General features: G+C 40.3%; 1 protein-coding gene across 1 annotated transcript; it reads left to right on the plus strand.

Moving 5' to 3' along the window:
- The first annotated feature begins 6,180 nt into the window (after positions 1-6,180).
- On the plus strand, positions 6,181-16,740 carry LOC134348963 (oocyte-specific histone RNA stem-loop-binding protein 2-like). The gene is made up of 6 exons (XM_063052776.1): positions 6,181-6,256; positions 7,486-7,569; positions 8,925-9,092; positions 9,840-9,980; positions 15,670-15,787; positions 16,563-16,740. The coding sequence occupies exons 1-6, from the start codon at positions 6,189-6,191 to the stop codon at positions 16,698-16,700; spliced, it is 717 nt and encodes a 238-aa protein (XP_062908846.1). The 5' UTR covers positions 6,181-6,188; the 3' UTR covers positions 16,701-16,740.
- The last annotated feature ends 1,099 nt before the right edge of the window (positions 16,741-17,839 follow it).

Consider the following 17,839-nt stretch of genomic DNA (forward strand, 5'->3'; position numbering starts at 1 on the left):
AGGCCTCGTGCAGCCGAAGCAGGCCGCAGCCTCAGTTCAGTGCAGAGCCAAGTAAACATCGTGGAGAAGTGACCCAACCCTGGCCTCTAGCTCCAACTCCCTGCCTTTTCACTCTGGCCCGGTGTTTAAATTGTCAAAACATCTCGGTCCTCAGTCTAGGACCTGGGCCCAGCCAATTCGATATGCTGGGCCTGCACCCTGCCGCCACCTTTTGGCCTGTACCCAACCTTTCCAAGTCAACCTGGTGCTCAGATCGATCAAACCTCGGGTCTTTCCTGGCTCTCAGCTTAGGTGGATGGGCCTTGACTTTTCCTCGCCTTCACTTACCCCAACTTTGCCTCGAGTCTACTGCCTCAACCTCGTCCCGACTTCGCCTCACATCCATTTGCTTTGACCCTCGACTCTTCCTCACCTCTGCCCTCCTCTCCATTGTTTGTGGTGTTTGTTTACAGAATCTTTTACCAGAGAAAGTATCATTAATGAGGTATTTTGTTGTATTCTTTGTGACGTTTGCCACCACTCAATGTTTTCACCAGCGCTATCATAAACCACATATGACTCACTGATGACCAGAGCTGCACAGTGGCACCCAACGTTGAGGAAACACATGACTAGGGACCTTGTTTGTAAATTTCATTCACATATACTGGCCAGTAATTCCAAACTACAGATATTGACAAAGACATCAGCACTGTGTAAATACCCCCAGTTTAAAATTTTAATCTCACTTTGGTTGTCCCTCAGGCCCCCAACTCCCTTGCCACCTGTTTGCAACCCTGAATGCCAACAGCATATTTTAAAGTTGATACCAATCTCTCACTTGCATCCGTCACCTCACCCCACCAGCCAATTATGAACTACACTCTCTAAATGTTCCCATACAACTCTAGAGATTTTACACTTCCATCACTTATGCCAAACCCATGCCCAGCGACAAATCGCATGATTAGGACTTGTTCTCCCCACAGTGACAGAGAAAGGAGATGGACAGCCTTGGATGTATAAGGCTAGTTCTATTGCACACAATACCTAAAATTCTGCAGTAATAAGTCCCCACACAAAACTTACCCTTTATGTTTGTGTATCCATCCCAACAGTGAAGATATTTGAACTGGCTGATAAAATGAAGGAAAAAAAATTGCAAGATAATATAATTTTTAAATGGTGGGAGATGGCAAGAACTGATACCTGGATTTGGAATCGGGTTTATTTATCACATGAAAGGTACAGTGAAACGCAGAAGAGGTGCCGAGGGCAGCCCAGAAGTGTCAGCACACATTCTGATGCAATCACAGCATGCCCACCATGCTTGGCAGAACATTACAGTGACAAAGCAGGCTCTGTTCTGTTCCTCCCTTCCAACCACACTCAGACACAGGCACACACACTCACACACACTCACTCACACTCTCACACACACACTCTCACGCACACAGTCACACACACACTCACACTCTCACACACACTCACGCACTCGCACACACACACGCACGTGCACACACATGCTCACATATGCACGCATGCACACACACAGGCACACACTCACACACACACACACACACACACACACACACATGCTCGCACATGCACACACACACATACACAGGCACACACACACTCATTCACACACGCGCGCACACTCACACACACACACACACGCACACACACACATACACAGGCACACACACACTTATTCACACACGCACGCACACAATCACACACACACACACACACACACACACACACACACACACATACACAGGTACACACACACTCATTCACACACGCACGCACACACTCTCACACACACACACACACACACACACACACACTTCTAACCCAAGGCCAGGTTGGTATGGCCTCCAGTTGGACTCGCAGATTCTCAGATACTGGGCCTTCGACTCCCCCAGCAGGCTCACAGAGATTGCAGACTCAGGGCTCAGGCTGTCGGGCCTCCCCTTCTCAACTTCAATCAACCTTCAGACTTCAATCTGGACATCCAATTGACCTTCGGGTTTCGATCTTCAGTATCAAGTCAGGACTCATGACGATGATGGATGAGGACCCCCAACTCCAGGCCTCAAGCCCCGAACTTGCCAGTGACAGGACCCCAAACACTAGGCCTCAAATTCCTCCTGCCCGCACAGAACCTTGATCCCAGCACACTCCGATAACTCACTGACCTACCGGGGGTGGGTGGGTGGGGGTGTAGGTGTGTGGGGGCACCAGCCCTCATCCTCATTGGTCTGCTGGCCCGTCATCCAACCACGTCCATGTTGCTGGCCTTCAAATGAAGAGCAGAGACTTAGACTCCAGCCTCTCCTCTAATTCCTGCAGATTCCTGTCCTTAAACCCTAACTTCACCCTAACTCCCTGTTCTGTGCTCAAAACCATTCCTACCAACCAAAAAGAGAACTTAAAACAAACTGCCTGAGACACAACCTTGGCGGAGGCACAGCTCAGCACAATCTTGACTGTAATATCTAAGAATATGCCAATAAAACACTTAATAGAGTTTGTAGAAATCTGGGCTTCACAAATACAGACATAAGGTTTGGCCCCCAGTTAAAATATCACATCAGTTTCCAGCACCATTCTTTCGAAAGGCAAGAAAGCATTGAACAAAATGGAGAAGAGGCTGACTAACATATTTGATGCTTGGCTGAAGACACAGAGGGCTTCTAATGTCCAAAGAATTATCCATTCTGACATGGAGTTTTAGAGACAGAATAGCAAATTTGAAGAAGCGGAGAAGGACATGAATGACTAGAATCCAAAATAGTTAGATAACTGTTAGGATAAGATTCAAATATTTTTATAATTAACATTTGAAAGGTTAAATGTTTTCACATTTGAAAATTCTTATTACTCAGATATCCTTGAAATCATTACATGATAATTTATAAACACAAATATACAAATTAATCACAAGAAAACATCATTGATGTGCAGAAGAAAAGCAGAAAGATTGCCCCAGCTTGAACCATATAACTGGGTTTTCTACTTTCATTCATAACTTTAGCAACCACCAATTCAAAGTTAGCAGCAACTTGGCTTGATGAATCGAATCGTAACAAACTTCTAAACTTCAGTCCTGACTGAACGTCACCCATGCGAGGTTTGTCTGCTGTCACGACAGGTTCCACATGAAACGAGTTTGAGTGGTGGCCATGGATAGTTGTATGAAACTTTGCTTTGCCGTCCTATACAAAGCTACAGAGAGTCTAATCTGTAGAAGCAATAAAATATCTGGCTGCTGTTTTGGGAAAGAGATCATGGGGCATCATTTGGACATAATAAAGAGAGCATTACTCTGAATTTGGCAGTGTAATACCACAATTAGAATCAGGTTTAATATCATTGGCATATGTTGTGAAATTAGTTGTTTAGTGGCAGCAGTACATTGCAATACAGAATAATAAAAATTGTGAATTATAGTAAATATATATATAAGTTAAATTAAAGTAGTGCAAAAAAAGGGAAAAGCATAATGAGGTAGTGTTCACGGGTTCAATGTCCATTCAGAAATCAGATGACGGAGGGGAAGAAGCTTTTTCTGAATCATCAAGTGTGTACCTTTACCTCCTCCCTGACGATAACAATGAGAAGAGAGCATGTCCTGGGTAATGGGGGTCCTTAATGATGAATGCCGTCTTTCTCACCGTGGAGCGGGATTGCCAACTACATTTCACCTGTTTGAAGTTCAGAATAGGAGGTTATTTTCTCTGTCAATATGATCTAACTGCACAGACCTGCCTTTTCACTTTCAAAAGTTTGTTTGACGAAACTTGGATTGTGCTGACCTGCTATCACAGCAAGAGCCAATGCCCTTTGTCTAGTTACTTAGGTCAGATACAGAATGTCTAGCTCACTGGCCAAGCTCTGAAGAAGAGAGTTCATCAATTTTTTTTTCATTCATGGTATATTTCAACTAAATCCCCACAAAGATTACAGGAAAGCAAACCAATAAGAGAGAAGGTTAGTGGCCTGCTATCTTATAAGTATACAACAACTAGCTGTTATACCTTAGTTTCCCATAATCCAGTGTTTTGAGTTAAAATCTCACAAAAGATTCACATCAAAACCATTACACAATCTTAAAAATAACTTCTGCTATGTATTATTTCTAACTTACTAAAACATAACAAGTTGCTTCATAAGGACACAATCAGATTAGAGGGTTGACATAAATCAAAGGAGAAAGAGACAGATCATAAAGACTTAGAAGGAAAAGAAAATGAATTAGCTGATTTCAGATTTTAAGGTAATGCTTCATGTTGAGATGGAGTTACAAGATCCCAATTAATATTTAATGCATAAATCTCTTTGTTCTTTAACAAAGAATTTCTAGTAGAAGACAAACATAACTAACTCACTTTTACATGTTCAGTGTGGATGTACTTCGGAAGCTAAGGTTGCAGATTTAGGATATCCCAGCATGCATTAGTGTGGCTCAAATGTAACCTGCAAAGTTTTTCATTTAACATTTATAGGTAATTCACAAACTTTCTTTATAAACAGTAAAATGTTAAAGTATAAATCACTCTTTAGTTTTAAAATCTATGTAAAGCATCTAAATTTATCAACTGTTCGGTAAGGGTTAAACATCTAACGAGATATAATTGAATCTTAATATTGTAGATATTATAAGTTCTCTTTAAAAGATCAGTCACTGGATTCATATTATTTTAGTGTGCAGGATACACTTAACATTGTAATATTTCATCAGATCTTAATGATAAATTTCAATGAAGAGAAATAAAAATTCATGACCCTTAACTTTTATTGTGAAGCAGGCCAATAGGTTGAATTGTGAGACAATGCCCACCCCTTGAAGATGGAGTAGTATTTAAAGGCTTCAGCTGTCATTGAATGACATGGTAAAGGAAATAGGGGGAGAGAAATAATAATGCAGTCTAACTTTTATGGTCTTGATCCCCAAGCAAACAGGTTATGATGATTTAGAGCTTAGCTGCTAGGTGTATTGTTGATATTTTAATCTAGTTTAATTAACTTTCTTATTTGCTGATAACTCACTTGGAAATCTTAGTTATTAAGTTTGTATTTGAAGATTGAAGACAAATGTGGAACAAGATAGCTCTTTTCATCCATAGGCTGTTTTAATGTGAATTTTCTGTAGAGAAAGTGATCAGAATGAGCTGTTTCATTGTGCATGTTCTATTTTGAAAGTGAATCAGATTGATAAGTCATTGTTAATGACTAACTACAGGGTTCAGAAGATAATTAATAGAATTTCATCTATGTTCAAATGTGTCCTCAAAATTAAGATGGTGCATATTATGGGTATTCTGTTAAACTTGAGCTCATCACTCTCTTTGCTATATTATCCTGGTCCTTCATCTTGTCTGTATATCATCTTTGTTACTGACAGTTCTAGAGTTGAGTTATGGATTGACTGAACCTTTCCCTCCCCATGCATACAGTTCTTGTTTTTTTTGGTCACTGGATCTGTCATAACCTCATAATGCTAGTAATGCTGCCACCTAGTGAATTGCTTTAATTGTTGCTTTGCTTTTAAAATATCTTCTGGATTAGGAAAGATTAAGATGAGCTGGAATTTTTTATTTGCATTAATTACAACTTTGTAAATCTAATTTGTAAACCCTTTATTTGCTATTTATTACTGAGGACAAATGCTACATTTATGTAGTAGGAGGGAGACTGGTGATACAAGCAAATTAGCTCTTGTGTTTGCTTGTATCATGTGAACTCCAGCTCAAATGCATTAAGTGGAATGGTAGTGTTCTTTCTGTTCTTCCACCCTCCTCCTCTTTCTCTTCCCCCCCCCCACACACACACTTAAGTATAGACTCAATAGTTGGATTAAAATTACTGTTTCCTTTGGTTGCTAAATTTCCAGATGATATGAATTTTTTATTTAAATTGAGCCATTCAGGATATATGAATTTATCATACAACCTGACTGACTCAAGGTGAAATACTGGATAAATTAGGGAATGTGTTCAATAGTGTTAGTCATGAATAGTTTACATTATGAACATTTCTCATTGTTCCTTGCCAAGAATCTTCAGTGACTAATATAGAACTGTCCCAGAACATCTGATCCTTCAGTACTAAAGTTCACACTTACCCATCCTTTGCAATTGTACTCAATCTGCACTGGTTATCTTTACAGCCTCCCTATTGGAAATGCCCATGTTCCGTGGATGGACTTTGGAAGCATTGGTGCCACAGCGATGCCAGAAGTTAACACTGCCAGTTGGGCAGTGAAAAGGTATTAAACCAACACAATAGAGCAGTGTCTGTTTCCTGAATTGCCACAATCATGCTGGTAATACTGGCATTATCTATGAATGCAAGGGACTTTTTTTTAGCTTGAAAGCTAACAAGATCAACACTGACAGACCTCAGATTTTGTTTCATTTCACTTGTGCTCAGTTTCCACGCTAAGAGTGCCTATGACTCTGTGTACCAGTGAGATTAGCTGGCAGACATCCTGAATTTAAGATTTTATAAATTCCCCAATTTCCTTTCAATGGAAACATCTCCACTCCTACTAGAGAGTGCTTTCTTAATACTGAAAGTTTGTTTTGTGATTTCATTGGGTTATCTGATTGGAGAATGACAAGTGCTGTCACCCGGCCTTCATTTGGCCTATGCTCATGTAGGCAAACATTCCAGTGGACTCTTTTAAAATTCAAAGATATGCTCACTGGTTGTAAATGAATTTTTCACTTCAGTAAAATGTATAGTCCAGCAGCTGATATATTTGGGTTTTTTAACTAAAATAATTTCTCCCCTCCACCCCCGCCCCCCCCCCCCGGCCCACCTTCTGTCAATGGAAATGCCAATTGTGCAGGGAGTGGTATATCTGATATCTCTCAATGAGATGAATGTACAATTTGAGAATGTGACCTTTAGTGTTTCCCACATGAAGTCCTTTCCAGGGGTTGTTCAGTAGCAACTCCAGTATCTTTCATTCTAATTCCAGTCTAATCAAACACAGTAAACTATATTTTTTCTGGATTGATAGCTTGGCTTAAAAGTTCACTTGTGGACTTGCACTGCTTGTGCATGAATGTTTGCTCTCTGACTAAAAGTATGATCGAGGCAAATCCAATATAAACTTTTTGAGATAGTTGGAGCAGACAATTTCTTTTAAGCAGATCAATCTCATGAATGAAGTTTTCTTGAGCTCTTAGAAGCTTATTTATTCAAAATAAAGAGGTTTTTTTCAATCAATCATTTAGCTAGGGGAAGAATCTGTAAAAGCATGAGAATTCAATGGCACAGTTTGTTTCATTACCCTTCATGTAATATCAAAAAGTTATCTGGAGACTCTTGACTTAATATCGATATTCTACTGAAAAGCTTTTAGTTGGGAAGATAAAATTGGAATCTGTAATTAGTGAAATGTTCCATTGTAAATATTCCCAATGTATTTACTGAAATTAAGCGGCTGTTTGCCTTCTAGAGAACTAACTTGTGACTTCTGTTCATTAGGCCAAGTGTTTACACACCACGAACTGCCAGCATTGGAGTGGGTACAGAAACAGAACCCAACAGAGAATGGAGCTGGGAGAATAAGTCAGTATTCCTCAAACAAAATCTGTTGTATTTATAAATATTCTGAAGCTTTTCTGAACTTCAGGTAGAGGGTATTAGTGATAACTATGGAGTAAGGGAAGCTGGATCACACTTTACGGCGTTTGATATTGAAGACCAATTCTATCCCATTGATGCTCTTCACCTAGCAATTGAACTTGGTTAGAACCATTTTTTTTAAAAAGTTAAGCCAATAATTTTTTTAATATCCTTTTTCTGCCTGGTGCTTTCCCATTGCTAACAGGACACTTTTTGTCAGAATAACTTGGAGTACTAAGTAGTTTTGGTCATCCTGTTATAGAAAGACTTCATGAAGTTGGAGGCAATGCAGAAGAGATTTATAAAAAAATGCGGCCTGGTCTAGATGGCCTGTGTTAAAGGAAGATGCTGTTCATACTGAAATTTTATTCCTTGCAGGGCAGATGAATGCGGGGAAAACCTCAGAAGCTTAAAATCATAAGGGTCAAGGTAGATGATCATAGTCTTTTCCCCAGGATTGAGGAGACCAACATTAGAGTACAGATACAAGATGAGAGCGGAAAGACTTGGGAGACCCTTAGACAGAGGGTAGTGAGTACCTGGAATGAGCTGCCAGAGGAAATGCTTGGGATGGATGGGTACAACTACAATTTAAGAAGCATTTGGACAGGTACATGGAATGGAAGGGCTTGGATTTCGGCTGAATGCAGGCAGCTGGGACCAGATGGGAGGATAGTGGTCAGCATGGACCAATTGGGCTGAGTGGCCTGTTTTCATGCTGCTTTACAGACTCAGAATCTGTAACTTAATGGGGTGACACCCTGGCACCAGAGGCTAAACCTAGAGTAAAATTCTTGTACAGTAATCCTGAGGAGTTTCTTGGGTTATTTGATGGATGATGTATTGACTTTGATTACCAAATTGAGAATTATGGTATCCTCTCCATTATGGAGTGTAAAGTCTCCAGCTAGCATAGCTGAAACATGAACACATGTTCACACCAAATAGGGTGCTGGTGCTTGAATTGCCCACTGTTTCCTTATAAATGGTTTTAAGTCATAAATATACTTGAGTTTCATGTTGGTTTTAAAAACCAGGAGCAGTATGTCATCAGCTTTACAAAATCATTTTTCACAGAATAACTGTGGCACAGTAACAATAGCATGTCTTTGATAGTGTAATACCATCATTTGGCCCAAATAACTTCCTGCTCTACCTTTGCGCATTTAGCTTGCACGCCAAACCTTGTTCAATTAGTGTCAACTGAAGAGATGGTATCGAGCTGTATAAAACTGACAAACATTACTTGAAGACCGAGCTCATTTGAAGTGGTTTCCTCTTCCACCCTAAACTTGCAGGCATTGGAGTTTTTCCCCTCCACCCTGTGGCTCTTCAACTGAAGGATGTAAGCCATCAGAAATTGAAACTGATGAAACGGTGCTGAAGCGGAGACAAAAGCAGATAGATTATGGAAAAAACACTCCTGCTTATCCAAGATATCTGCAGGAAGTTCCAAAGCAAGTATTGTTTCATAAATTTATTGGTCAAGGGAAATCCTGTTGTATGATAACCAATTCTGTTGTATTGCATTTCCTGGAAATTAATTACTGAAACTGATATGGAAAGTTCATATCAGAATGGTAATGAACACATGCTACCATTAATAGAATATTAGTTCACAAGAGGAAATTCAATGGTATCTTGAACTAGTATCAATAGGATGGGCATTTGGGCTAGCATGGATGAGTTGGGCCAAAGTTCATTTCCATGCTGTATTACCATCTCCATTTCAGTAGTCAGAGTACACTGCTGCTTTTGCAACAGGAAAAAAAATTAAACTAAGACTCCTTGCATGTCACCTTTAATCTTGAACTGTGATTTTTGAAATCTTGTAACAATGGTTGTCTGCAACTGAAAAGGCCAACCTCACCCACATGCCCGAGGAGTAAATATTTGCATTCAACGTGTGTAGTGAATAACGGGGAAAATTGAGTTTACCTAAATTACCATGCCCACCTTTTATCTTCCCCTCCCACAAATCAAAAGCAGGACTCCTCTACCATTATAATGCTTCTTGCACATTTTCAGAGTCGCTCACAAAGCTTGAATATCAAGTCCATCTGGGTCTGATGGACTCAAATCTGCTTGAGTGCATGTTGTGGTCCTCCACTACAATAAAGATGGAATGATGCAAATGTTCAAATCCGGCACTTAATTTTGAAAGCAAGTGGCGTTATAAACCATTTTTCCCTTTGTTTTTAAAGGAGACACAGAGTGCCAGGAATACACCCACAGACTCCTAATAAGTATAAGAAATACAGCCGGCGCTCCTGGGACAAGCAGATCAGGCTATGGAGGAAGGCTCTTCATGCTTGGGACCCACCAGCCGAGCAGGGGGACAGCCTGAAGTCAGTGTAAGTGAAATACTGTAGATGTATGAAATGGGTATGTTAATCTGTGGAGTCAATCTGAAGGGAGTAAGACTTGGAATGATAGTCTTTGATCAGTATCTTAATCACATTTAACAAGCTTTATTGCCTGTTGAAGGGTCTCGGCCCAAAAGGTCAACTATACTTTTCTCCCCATCGATGCTGCCTGGCCTGCTGAGTTCCTTCAACATCTTGTGTGTGTTGCTTGGACTTCCAGCATCTGCAGATTTTCTGTTGCTTGAGGCTTCATTTCATGATCATCTACCACTTGGCAAACCTAAAAGTAGATGCGGGGTGGAATATTATTCTAATTTTCTGCAACACAATACATCAAGCACCTCTTCAATGCCTGGCTCTAAAGTTTAAAATGGTTCTTTTGTTCTGCACTCCCTTCACTTTGAGCAACCTTTTCTGAGAACAAATCAAGGTGTAAATTGTTCCTTGGGTGACTCCTCCATTGAATTGTATTCTGGTAAATCTATTGGGTAGGGATAATTGGAGAGGTGTCAGACTTGTCAAAAATTGGATTGTATATGTAATCAGACAATTCCTCTGAAGTGCATTTCTGACTCTGCTCTGTGGTTCTGTAACCTTTGTTCCTTGGCCCTTCCCACTAATCAAAAGTGTTTATTTCCCCTGGGTGTCACTAGAAATTCCAATATTTACTTGTTCTTAACTTCTCTGAAGTGGTGTTGAGGCTTCCTTGAACTGTTGCAATCCTTTGGATGAAGGTTCCTGAATTGGGGTGTGAATTCTGGTATTTCAAAACCAATTTATGAGCCTGAGATTTATTTCAAAGATTCAGAGTATACAACACTGAAATTCATCTTCACCACAGTCACAAAACAAGAGAACTCATGGAACCAACCCATTCAAAGAAAAAAATCAAACATTTCCCCCCCCCACATGAAAAAAGAATTGCACAAATGGCAATATATATTTTTAAAAAAATAAGTGAAAACACAGAATAGATTTAGCTCGGTGTTCATTATCTGCAGGCTGCCCCGATTCTTTAAAATCACCAAAACTAGTAAGAATAATCCAGACTAGAACACATCACACACCTAAATTTTCAAATTGGGATGGTGCATGAACTAAAGGGCAATTAGCATGTGATTGGGGTTTTTTTCTTCTCTTCTGAACCATGCACCTTTTGCTCTTGGTGCACAAGAGGATGCAGGTTTGGAAGATGCTAATGGTATTGTCTAGACAAGTAAAAACAGTGCATTTCGTACATTGTCTGCAGCACGTAATGTGTGCCAGTGATGAGTAATGTTGGGTTGTGAGCAGATGCCAATCAAAGCTTTGTCTTGGATATCAAGTTGCATTCAGCCAGCCTAGTAGAGAACATTCAATTCTCCTGAATAGTTTAATTGATAGGTTTGGATGTCAGGAAGTGTCTTTTGGCACTGCTGTGTTGTAACCATAAGAAAAACAGAGGAACCCAGGATAAGTATGTCTACTCCATTTTTTTTTAAATTTAACTTTGGCAAGGTGTGCAGTTATGATGTGGTGGCATATTGACGTATGCCATTCATGTACTTTTACATATAACCAATAACAAATTGTGTAAGCAATACTTGAACAATATTCACAAAAGTACAGAAATATTAAATACACAACATACTTCCATGTTTAGCTATAATCTCAATTCAATGTAGAATGCATCTCAGCTCAAATGTGTAATGCCTTTATCTAGTAATTGTGTGTATATTTTGCATATAAATATCTATATATAATACACTTTTATAGATATCCACAGCATAGTAAATTTTAAATTGTTCCATTCAGGAATACAGATTTAATAACGATAGAGGATTTCCTACTCATGTGGAGCAACATCTTTCCTGACAAGGGAAGTCACTCTGCTTGGCAGAAGAGACTAGTGGATGTGAAAACAATCTCTGGTTCTTGGTCCTCTGGTTGTAGCAGCTGATTCAGGGACTGACTGCAGCAGGTGGTTCTGACAGTTTGGCACATTCAACAACAATTCAACAATTGCCTGTTCTCCTCAGCTGATTGCATTGTCTCCAGATAACACCAAACAATCCTTCTGAGTAGGAGTGGCCCAATTCTGTCCTTAATCTTTTTTCAAGTACCCACTTGTGATCACCTCTAGCCCCTTGCTGGGAGTGAAACATCAAACTTGTTTGAGGAGCCATTTGTTTCTGTTGTCCTGAGGCTGGGTTTGTGCAGATCCAAGGGATCACCTGGGAACAGCATAGCTGGCAAGTTGTTGGTTATGGAGTGTGCTACATTACCATATGCAAGGAGGAAAATTGGCAAGCTTCTGATTCAGTGTCAAGGTAGTGTTCTGCTGGCACTGCTTGCTGTGCATTCTTTAGACTCTGGAGAAACCTTTCCACCAAGCAATTTGTGGGTGGGTGGTATAGTGCAGATGTAATGTCTTATTCCAGTCATGTTCAGGAATGACTGGAACTGTTCCACTACTATGGTCCACTGTCCCCAAGTGTCCTGGAACATTGGACCTTGAAGCTTCGCAACACTGGTGTGCAAGGCTGTAGTGGAGGATCTTAGGAACACCTAGTCACTTTCCAGCTGTCACCACTACTAACAAGAAATGTGTGCCCATGAATGGTCTGTCAAAATCCACATGAATCCTTTTCCTGGGAAATGCAGGTCTGGTCCCAGGGATGGAAGCAGTGCCCTTGGCATCTTCTGGACATGTTGGCATTCTTAACAGTGCATGGCAAGCTGCTCAATCTGCCAATCTATCCCAGGTCACCAGACAAATCTTCAAGCCAATGCCTTCAATATAACCACTCCTAGAAAACTGGGCAGTTGCTCCTCCAGCACATTAGCTCTCAGGCTGAATGGTAGAAAACATTTCAATCCCCACGTAAGGCAACCTCTGTCAAGTTCATCCTGGGGCTGATAAAAATTGGGGAACTGAGATTTCTGCTGCACATTCCAGACACTCGTGGTGACCATGTAGACCTGAGACTGTGGGTTTTCTTGTTTCCCTTTGACTCCTCATTGTCATGATAGGGAGATTTTCAATCTGCATTAGGGAGAATACATCATGAGCAATGGCCTCTTCTTTTTCTGGTATTTCATTTTTCAAGAGTAAATGAACAACCCATCAACATTTCCATGATTAGTTGTCCTCTTGAATTCAATCTTGTAATTGTCCCCTTAGAAACAGAGCCCATCTCTGCATTTGTGTTGCTGATGGTGAAATGCCCTTCAGTGGATTGAAACTGGACAAAAGTGGTTGATCAGTAATGAGGGCAAACTCTCTCCCATACAAGTATGGGCTGAAATGTTTTACACCCCAAACCATACTCCAGGCCTCTTTCAATCTGTACATATTTTTTCTCTGCATCTGTGACATGTCCTTTGGCTTTGGGGGATCCACCACTGAGAGTTTTCTCAGTGCACTGGTGTAATTCTTCTGTGTCAATGGTGTAACCACAGTAGGTGATTGGTTTAAGTAATTCAGACTTGTTGCATTGTGCTCTGAGCCCATGATCTTCTAATCATAATAACACTATCTGGATTTGAGATGTACGTTGCTGACAACAATGAAGTCATCCAGGTAACTGAGTTTCTGGGTAGCCTTGAAGGACCTAGTCTATCACTTTCTGTCAAAGTACAGATGCTACTCTAACAATAAGCCTATTGTAGCAAAAAAGTTTGAGTGTTTGTGGTGAGAAACAGTCTAGACCCTTCAATCTCTATCTCTAGGAAGGCCCAGTAAAGTACACTTTGCTGAAGTGTTTCCATCCAGAAAGGTTTGCAAAGCTATCCTCTACCTTGGGCAGAGGGTGCTGATCTACTATCAATACTGAGTTGATGGCAGTCTTAAAATCACCACAGATCCTGACAGACCCTTGACTACTGGGACCACTGGCATTGCCCAAGGGCTCCACTCAACCTTGGAAGGAATCCCTTCAGCCTCCATGTGATCTAGCTCACTGGTTACTTTATCAGAGATGGTACAAGGAACCAGATGGGCTTTGGAAAAACTTGGGTGCCGCATTTTCATTTAACACTATTTTGCCCTTAATGTTTGAGTTTTCCAATGCCATCCTTGAACACTGCTGTGGTATCATCTGATACATTTTCTTAATTCAGTTTCAGTCGACTCTATGGTGGGGGATGTGGCATGCAAATACTGGATTGATCTCCAATTAAATTGAAGTTGTCTCAGCCAATCACAATCCCATTGCTGGCGCTCCCACTTTTACCACATACAAGGTCAATGTGGCCTGTTTGTCGTATTTCACTGTTACAAATGTCACTCCCACAGGGGTTGTCTTTTCTCCAGTATAAGTTCTTAGTTGAATATCTGCAGACTTCAGTTCAATATTTTTGAAATGCTGTTCAAACTTGTTTTGTGGAATGACTAAAACAGCCAAGCCAGTGTCCAATTCCATATGAATCAAGTTGCTGTTCACTTCTGGTGTAAGCCATTTTGCTTGTTAGTTTTCACTGTAAATCTCAAGGCCACTCAGTCCTGGTCACTCATCAGATATTCTCATTATGCCAAAAGGGCAGATTAGTGTTCTTTTTGAAACTGCAACTTGACTTTACCCTTTTCCTTCCCTATGGAGTCCTTTTATTTTTGTCTGCCTGACATGCTCTTTGTATGTGTTCTACTTTGTTTCATTTTCTGCAAGTTCAGCCTTTAAATCTGCATTGGTCTGGTGTGTGAGGCCCTGCCACAATGGTAACACAATTTGTTTAGCCAGTCAGGTTTCTGTTTGGAAGTTGCAGTTTTGTTCAGTCACTTTCATTGCTGACTGCAACTCAATTGCATCTCTGGCTGCTGTTTCCATCGATACAGCTATTTCAACTGATCTTAAGTGTAAGTTGTGCTTCAGTTATGAGCTGCTGTTGAATGCTTTGCAAGCTTCCACAAACTGAACAATCTCTCAGAGCATCATTAAGCCCATCACTGAACTGACAATGTTTGGACTATTTCTTCAATTCAGCCATGTAACTTGAATTTTATCCTGCTTATGAAACCTAGTGTTCTGCAATTCACAATGGTTTTGGTTCTAAATGCTCCTGCATTAAGTTTATGGTATTGGCAAACCTCCCTTTGGTTGGAGCAGTTAAAATTCTAGCAAATTGTATGTCTTTCCACTTGTGCCCGGTAACACTGGCACTTTTCATTTGCTTCAAAATACTGCTCAATTCATTTGGTTATCTGTTGTACAATTGAGCACATCTATCTTTGCTATTTAGCCAGCCATTTGTGCTTATGTTTATCACCCAGTACTCGGTTTATGAGCTCGTTTATGCCCTTTTATCTTTAACTTTTTAAATATCCTCATTGCCACTGTGTTTTGTAACTTCAGAATCTTTTCGAAAGGGAAAAACCCAGGAAACAGGACTAGTTCTTTCTTTCCTTTTGAGGTGCGCACATATGACATGGTAATGAATTGTGCCATTCATGTATTAATTAACCCTTAATGAATTGGAAACATCAATGTGTGAACAATATATTTCCAATGTTACTGAAATATGAAATGCATTAACTTTCCATTTTGAGCAGAGGAGATTGTCGCAATTTTTCTGAAACAGCTTGGCTGGAGGCTCAGCCAATTCTGGAGATTAGGTCTTAAAATTGTGACTTGACATCATTGCTTATTCCAGTGTCTTTATCAAGTAGATGAAGCTCTCTTGCCACAATTTTTTATTTCAGACCTGGCATGAGTATATGGACTCCTCTTCATAGCACAAACATGGTTACGAGCCCATTAGAAGAATGGTTTGGTCCTCTGGGCTATGCAAGCATGAGTACAAGAAACTCCTTGCCGTCGGTAAGCTTCTCTAATCACTTGGCAGAACTACGTAATCCAGGGATTTGTATGCCTAATCTCAACAGTCCCATTTGTGCAGTGCCTGTTCACAAATCATTCTAAGTGCTCTTAGAAATGCTGATCAAGGTGGGGAAATATTGGGATAAGTAAACAAAGCTGGTGGTTTAATGAAAGACTTTAGAACCAGCAAATGAGATTACTTTGGGGTGTGCCACAACATTGTGTCAATGTTGGGTCAAAAGAACAGGAGTATAGAGACCATACCTTTCTGATGCTAGAACAATGTTTTGCTTTGCATCTTCTGTTTGTTTAGCTTCATTTCCCTCTTACTAAGCTAATTTTCAGGGTTGGGGAAATTTAGCTTGCCTGCTTCTGTCAATGTTTTCCTCAAATTACTTCCCTTTTAGTAAAGAATGGCTGGGATGAGTGAGGTCTAGAAGGTGCATAATAGAAACATAAAGGTAAAGGAAGGAATGGAGTCCAGTCCTGCTCTATCAGCTTGGAATGGCTGGATGTTTGTATGTGAAGAAATTATTACATTTGAGGACTGGTTGAAACCTGTACTGTATAGGAAGAAATTTAATGAAGTTGCTATGTCTGTTATCTTGGCTTTGGTCCTCTCGGAGGAAATGGCTACTATACAGCACTCATTACTAAACTAAGTTTAACCACACATTCTTTTAACATGTGCAGCTAAATGGCCAACTTGGTATTTAACAAATTGTATGATGTTTGGAAACCTTCCATGCCATTCACAATACATTGCATTTTACAGATGCCAGATGATCAAGGTTCCTTTCAATCTTATCCTTTTGGCTACCCCCAGAATGACTTCTCCCAAAAGGGAGAAGATCCCTTTGAACTGCTGAGGTGTTTAAGGAAAGGCCGTGGTAATGACTGGACACCGTGGTAAAGATCATTCACCACTTTCCTGAGAGAACGGACTTCAGTCCGGAATACAGAGGAAGAGTTTGCTATATGTAAAGTGGAAGGATGAGATTTGGTTTATGAATTTTGCATCTGATTAGCTTCATGAATTTTTAAAGTTCTGCATTTTCTCTTGGCTGCTGAGATCTACAGCTGAAATACTTTCTGTGGGTGGGTGAAGGAGGATGACCTCAATGTTTGAGGTTTTGCACAGGAATAACACCTGAGTTTGCTATAATGCACCTTAATTCAGATGAGCTTCCCCTCCCTCAAACCCTGCCCAAAATCATCTATAGGTATAGCCTCTTGGTTATGTACCTAACAGAGCATATTCAATAAGGTTTTTAAACAATGAAATTGCTGAACTTTTTTCAATTTACTTCTGCAAGATTCATTTTTCCCAGATGTCACTGTGATATCAAAGCTTACTATCTCTGATCCTCACGCACAATAGAAATGAAACACTTTCTTAGGTACTTTGCTTAAAGTAAAGCCACTGAGGTCAAAGCCAAACTCCTAACTAGCTTTCCTACTGCTGAAAGCTAGTCACTTAATGGTGTATGGAAGAGGAGAAACTGCCCCTGAGCAGTTAATAGATAGCACTTTGTACTTGTAGCCTTCATGTATGGAAAATACAGAAGGTATTAGCAGAACAGGAGGCTCCATTCTGTCCTGAATCCTTCCATTGACCCCACTTCCCATCTCCTTCCGTCTCCTCCATCCACGAGGAGAATCCGGTGTCTGACCACCTTTCAACTAATGGGTTTTTCCATTTAGTCAAGTCGGTGAGAATCAAATTAACTTGGAAAATTTTGGGGCTGAACTACTTTCTAGAGAACACTTTGAATCTCATGTTATTAACTTAAGTCCACCCCCTGTACTTCAAATTTTCAAAAACTTTTTAGTATCGTCCATAACTAATCAAGTTTGTGAGTATTCTGGAAAGTGACCTTGTCACACCTGACTTTTTGGGCCTGTACTTGATCCCTGTGCTTGTCACTGCATGTGTGATCACTGTCCAATAATTTTTGATCACTTGTATTAAGCCTAATGAAACAGTAACACAGTATTGTGCATGTCTATGCAAATTTCTACTTCCCTTCCCCCCCCCCACCCAAATGTGGC

Source organism: Mobula hypostoma, chromosome 7, assembly GCF_963921235.1.
Source record: "Mobula hypostoma chromosome 7, sMobHyp1.1, whole genome shotgun sequence".
Lineage (NCBI taxonomy): Eukaryota > Metazoa > Chordata > Chondrichthyes > Myliobatiformes > Myliobatidae > Mobula > Mobula hypostoma.